This window comes from Gouania willdenowi, chromosome 24 (assembly GCF_900634775.1).
Source record: "Gouania willdenowi chromosome 24, fGouWil2.1, whole genome shotgun sequence".
In the NCBI taxonomy this organism is placed as follows: domain Eukaryota; kingdom Metazoa; phylum Chordata; class Actinopteri; order Blenniiformes; family Gobiesocidae; genus Gouania; species Gouania willdenowi.
The window spans coordinates 18,212,511-18,219,244 of record NC_041066.1 but is presented as its reverse complement, the minus strand read 5'-3'; the positions used below and the strand labels follow the sequence as shown (position 1 = coordinate 18,219,244).

The 6,734-nt window shown below is 35.1% G+C and overlaps 1 protein-coding gene across 1 annotated transcript; it reads right to left on the bottom strand.

The window, feature by feature from the left end:
• Positions 1-28: 28 nt before the first annotated feature.
• baalcb (BAALC binder of MAP3K1 and KLF4 b) lies at positions 29-2,975 on the bottom strand. The gene is given in 4 exon segments (XM_028440067.1): positions 29-202; positions 1,487-1,662; positions 2,797-2,912; positions 2,914-2,975. Coding segments are annotated over 4 exon segments (519 nt in total). The 3' UTR covers positions 29-37.
• Positions 2,976-6,734: the final 3,759 nt, after the last annotated feature.

Here is a 6,734-nt window from a genome sequence, read left to right as displayed (position 1 = left end):
GTTCTTGCAGGTTCTTCTTCTTCCACCTGTGCTGCTATCAGGTGTTTGGTGACGCCACAGGTTTCAGAGTCTCCACTGGTTTCATCACTTCATAGGTGGTCAGGGACTTCTTCACTTTACCGTTCTTGTCCACCTGGTGGATGCTCTGTGTCACCGTGATGGTCACCTGCTTCGTCGACATACGATTGTCCTGCCATTTCGTCTGTTTGGGACAGAATGGAGGATGTGTTTGATTGGAGCAGAAAATGTGACGAGAATGGGGAAACATTAGTATTGTAAGAGCAAATCCACTGGTTCCCAACCCTTTTTGGATCGTGACCCCATTTCAATATCACACATTTCTGGTGACCCCAAAGAGCGCAGATATTTTTATACTGTGTTTTATTTGAACTAGATTTATATTTGAGAAAGTGAAAGTATAGAATAGGGTTGTTTAAGATGGTCATTTTTGAATTTTAAAAATAATATAAGAATTTATTAATTAAAAAAATTTGAATATATGTTTTTAATTAGTAATTAATTTTGTATGTGTCTGACGCATTTTGCGTATTTTGTTCTCAATTCATAAATTTCTCTGTTATTTTGTGTATTTCTGTTCACATTTTATATATTTTTGTGTTACTTTTGTTGTCTTTTTGTTTTTTTTTTCTTTAATTTTCTTTTAAGTTTCTTTAAATCTTTTTGTGTATTTTTGTTCTCAATTCATACATTTCTCTGCATGTTATTTTGTGTATTTCTTGTAGTCTTGTGTAACTTTCGGTTAATTTTGTGTATTTCTGTTCACATTTGATATATTTCTGTGTTATTTTTTTTTTTTTTTTTGTGTTTTTTCCTTAATTTTACATGTTTCTTTAAATCATTTTGTGCATGTGTGTTTTCTGTTATTTTGTGTATTTCTTGTCGTCTTGTGCAACTTTCGGTTAATTTTGTGTATGTCTGTTCACATTTGAGATATTTTTGTGTTACTTTTTTGTAGTTGCCTTAATTTTGCATGTCTTTTAATCATTTTGTGTATTCTTGTTCTCAATTCATACATTCTTGTCTATTTTTTAGTCACCATGTGCAACTTTTGTGTAATTTAGTGTGTTTCTGTTCACATTTAGGTTTTTTTTTGTGTAAATGTGTTGTCCTTTTGTGTATTTTTCTGTAATTGTATGTTTTTCAATTCATTTCATGTATTTTTGTTGTCATTTTGTAAATGAATCTGTTATTTGTGCTTTATATTTTTGTGTGTGTTTCTTCCAATCATTTTGTTCATTTACTTTGGGGGGAGGGTCACACAAAATTAGACCGTGGGCCGTATGTGGCCCCCGAGCTTCCTGTTGCCCATATCTGAGCTTGAGGTGAAAAAAACTAGCAATACATATATTTTTAATCAGTAATTACTAGACATTTCTGGCGACCCCAAGGTTGAAAAAACACTGAGCTGTACGATATCTGTAAACACATCATTTGTTGTGACTGAGAAAATCAGCTGGAGACTCACAATCTCAGTGTGGAGAACGCTTCTGCGCTGCACTGTGGTGCCGGATGATGGAGAAGCCAGGATCGCTGGTGGACTGCTGGGCTTCACATCGTTCAGGCTGGCTTCAGACACAGCAGAGCAGACCTTTAGGTAGGCCTGAGCCGGGGGAGGGAGGCTGTCTTCAAAGAAATCTGGAACTTTTAACAAAGCAGAGCTTCAGCATGAGAATATAACCTTAGACACAGTGCCCCCTAGTGGCTGTCTCAGTTATAAACAAAGCATTGATGAAAAAAAAATGTAGCTCGTTTATTCTCATTTAACATTTGGAAAGCCATCATTACATGAACATATCTATAAATGAATTGCTTTACAGTTTATAATCACCTTAATATAGTAAATTATTTACTAACATTAAGAAAATAAACATTTTCATATGTAAAGGTGTCATTTATTCAGACAACTTTTTTTTCAGGAAGTTTACTTTGATCTCCTGTTTTGTTTCAGCTGCTGAACAGCAGTCTTCCTCAGAGGCGTCTGCTGATCGCGTTGACGTGTCCTTATAAGTTGTTGCATTGTCCCAGTTCAGAACTTATCAAAGTTAAATAAGTTATTTAACTTATCAACACATCAAAGCAATCAGCAGACGCCCCTGAGGAAGACTGCAGTTCAGCAGTCGAAACATGACACGCCAGGCGATCAAAGTAAACTTCCTGAAAAAATGAACTTGCTGGAATTATTAAACATATTTACAGTTCACTTCAAATCTAATCCTCTTTTTATTTTCAATTTTTATTTTATTCTAATCTAGGCAATCACGTCTCTGAAAATTGAATTTAAACTGTTTTAAGAATTTGACAGTAAAAATGCCATGTATACTTACAGTACATGATGCCACAATTTTCTTTCTTTTTTTTTTTTAGCCGCGGCTGAATTATTTTTGCCCATTCTGTACCTATTTTAATTTGTCTTTTCAAGGACATCAAAACACACTTGCCTGCATCCACAAATAGCTCTACCTGTTGCCATGACAATTGTGGTGGCTTTTATTGAGGTGCTTTTTAAGTCACCGCCGACTGACTTCAAAGGAACAGTTGCAACAATACCATGTGGAAAACAAGTAAGAAAACAGTAATTGTGAACGGGGTGGATTAGCTCTTTCTCGTGAATATATAGAAGCACAGAGCAAAGGTTTAGACACCATGTGTAATTTATATCTCAGTCTAGCCTTCGATACATCATGTGGGTCAATGCAAATTTACATTCTTCCTGCATAATGAACTCGATCAATGAACTTCTCCAAGTTGGTCCTCTGGAACATTTGTTGATCTTACCAGGGCTGATTGTTTTCTCAGAGACAAATCCACCCTCTGAGTTCTCTGACGGGATGTTCTGGATGGATGACAGAGGGATGTTGGTGTCCGTGCTGGTCAGCCATGTTGACTCTGACTTTAGTCCAGCTCTCCAGGTAACGTGGCTCCAAAGCATCAGACCTGCTCCCCCCACAGCCCATGGCTCCGTCTCAGGGGTAACAGTAGTTCCGTCAGCACAGGAGGGATGATATGTGCTTATCACCTACCATATAATGACCACCTTCACATTATTATATGCTTATGGCTACCTTTTACTTTTTTATATTTACAATGTATTTATATTGTTATTTTTCTATTTATTTGTTCCTTTCATGAAAATGCAAACCAACATAGATTACATCAAAGAAGAAGTCAGTCATCAACATTCCCAATCAGATTGGTTGTCATTATAACTCACAACCTTTTCCTAAATGTCCTAAATCTAAGAACTTAGATGTATACATAAAAAAATATTATCACATCAGAATATAAAATTACTAACGGCACAAGGGCAATAACTACGGAAAAAAAACATTTGCGCGCTTCTCATTTTCGAACCCCATCAAGGTATTGATACCCTGAAGCCACATACTGAATTTGGTTGTCGTATCTTAAATGGTTTCTGAGAAAACCTGTCCCCTTCGAAGATGCCTCAAACAGAGTAAAAAAACAGAAAAAAGGCAATAACTTGGGAAAAAATTATTGCACGCTTCTCATTTTCGAACTCAATCAAGATCTTGATACCCTGAAGCCACATACTGAATTCGGTTGTCGTATCTTAAATGATTTCTGAGAAAAGCTGTCCCCTTTAACTCGAACGGATGCACGGAGCTCAAACCTACTCACACTTTGTGGCGGGTGTGTGTTGTGGGGATAATAATATCAAAGTCAAAACGAAACATTCCTATCATTGGAAAGAAGCTGTAAGAAGAAAAAAAATCTTATATTTCTGCCCCTTAACTTAATAAATACATAATTAACGACCCCAACAACCTTTCCTCGTCAGTCCACACAATTTTCACTATTCTCTAATAACCTAAAAATGACAAATCAAAATGTACAAATCACACCCCGAGTCGACTTTGTAAAACTTATTAGCAGATTTTTTTTTTTTTTTTGCCTTATACATCTTTTTTTAAATTGACAAATATTTGTACAATCATTCAAATCAGTTTGTTGAGCATTCCACAACCTTTTACACCGACAACAGTCAAGCACATTAGTCTTGCATCTTATATTTATGTTTGTGTGCGTAAATAATGTAAATGTATGGCAATGTTGTTGCTTTTGTTTTAAACAATTAGTATTATTTTTTTACTACAATATTTTGTTATTATAGTTCCACCCTTGTTCATTGTATTTCAGTCAAAAGACTATGACGAAAACTAAATCAAATTAACACTACATGATAGTCGTATAAATTCCCTTTGATATTGTATGTTTTCTTTTAAATTACAGAAAAAAATATTTTATTTACAGTAGAGCAGAGGTGTCAAACTCATTTTATTTCAGGGGCCGAATACAAAGCAGTTTGATCTCTAGTGGGCCACAATTTTTATGCTGGAAAACAAATAATTTCAACATTATTGTGCCATAGTTTGCACTTCTACGTATACATATAATACAAAATATGTAAGAAACTGACCATATCCAAGCAATAAGCGATAGAGATCAGTCCCAACAGGATCTTCACTTTAAATTTCCAAGATTTGGTGAGCAATTCCTATTAAATTAAGGGAAATATGTCATAATTTGAGGAAAATTGAAGGGTATTTTCAAGGAATTTAGATTTTTTTTTCCAACTGTTTAGCATGAAAAAGGACCGCAACCTTGCAATATGAGTACTGGGAAAACTGTGATCCCCTGCAAATACTGTTGAGTTTCATTCACACAATGCAATAATTCATGTTTTCTCTGTCATTTTTACTTTCTCCTGCGGGCCGAAATGGATGCTCCAAAGGGCTGGATTTGGCCCCCGGGCCATGAGTTTGACACATGTGGCGTAGAGTAACAGTTAGTAGCTTGTTGTTTTTCACACAGTAGATTAATACAGTTTCAGTGAGGAGCAACATAATAAATGCTGTTCATTAAGGTCTCTGTGTGTCATTAACTCATCAGCTTTACTTCTTTTATTGCCTTTTCACACAATTAGGCCTAATAAGTGAATTAATAACACAGTTAAGCCCCAACACTGATGATATTTCACACACACTGCGGTGAAAGTAACATTGTTCTAGACATTATTCATGTGTCACATCCACAGGCCATGAAGAAGAAGAAAAGCTAAATTAATTTTATACACTTAAAAACAGAGACTTCCATTCCATTAAACTGCAACATTAGATACACATCTGGACATGACAGTTTCCCTTTTAATCTTTTAACATCCACTTGTTACACCTCCACTGACTGGTTGACAGGATGTTCACTCCTCTCTCTGTCCACAAGAGGCCACTCCAAGCCCAGCTACACAGCTTTTTTTTTTTTTTTTTATTTTTTAAAAAAAATGAAAAAAAAATTTTTAAAAAAAAAAAAAGAAAAAAAAAAAAAAAAAATCTGTTCAATAACACCTCAGTCTATCTAAAAACTGCACCAGGTTGTAAAACCACAGCATCATCTTTCAAATGACTACATAAGAGCAAAAACACTCCAATAACACCTTACTTGAATTTTTATTTATTTATTTTAGTTATTCAGTTTATTTCCGACATGGTTGCATTCACAGTTTTATTTTTCTCTCTCTTTTTTTTTTTTTTTTCATGCCGAAAAAGGAGACGAGCGAAGCAGGTTGCTTATCCGAGTCCCGTCCCCTATTTTGAACACAGAAAATTTACATCAGAGCTCGTCTCTCTGGTCAAACATTCTTTGGTTCTGAACACAATTTCATCTGTAGTCAGTGTTGTCTTCTCTTTTTTTTTTTATTCTTCCTCTCCATCGTTGTTCGTGTCGTCCTTCTTCCCCGTAGATTTCATTCCCAAACGTTGTTTGTTCCTCCAGTTCAAAAGAAAAGTTCATCTTCTTTCTCATTGATGTGTTGATCTCATATTCTTGCATTCTTGTATTTTGATACACAACATTGACATTAAGCTGTCGTTATCTGTCATTAGCATGGATAAGGTGTCATGAAGGCTGTCATTAAGTGTCGTTCGCTAACATATGACACCTTTCGGTAAATCATGACACCTTTGGAGCTATGTTGGCATTTTTTGGGTTAGGTGGAGGTTTGGGTAACGAACAACACTTAATAACAGCCTTAATGACACCTTACTCATGCTAATGACAGGTGTCATGTCATAATGACAGCGTAATGTCAGCCTTTTATAATAAAACATCAATAGTGTTACCAATATTCTTCTACATGGTCAAACTGTCTCCAAATAGGGCAGTGTTTTTCAACCTTGGTGTCATGGACCTCATTTGGGGTCGCCTGGAGTTTAAATGTGGTCGCGTGAAATGTCTAGTATTTGATTAAAAAAAAATAATTACTGATTTTTAAATTCCTCTTCTTCTTATTCAAATTAAAACACACAATCTTAAACAATTTTACTTCGCCAAATATAAATCAAGTTGAAATAAAATGCAGAAAAAAAGAAGAAGAAGAAAAAAAAAAAAAACAGTACATATAACAAACATGAATTGTTTCAAAAACTAATTCTAAAAAAAAGTCTTTGGTTCACGATCCAAAAAAGGTTGGGGACCACTGACATAGGTTGTAAAATTCTACAGAAAGAATGTAACAAATTCTATATTTATAAATGTATTCAACCGCTTATGGCTATATATGCTCTGATTATGATAAGATGGAAATTGAGCTTTTATAACTTGACTGACCTCTGCCACAGCTTAGCATTAAAGCTGTGGCTTGTGATTCTGGACGTAATCGAGTCAATCGTTAAACTCCAAAGTCACAAAGTCAATGG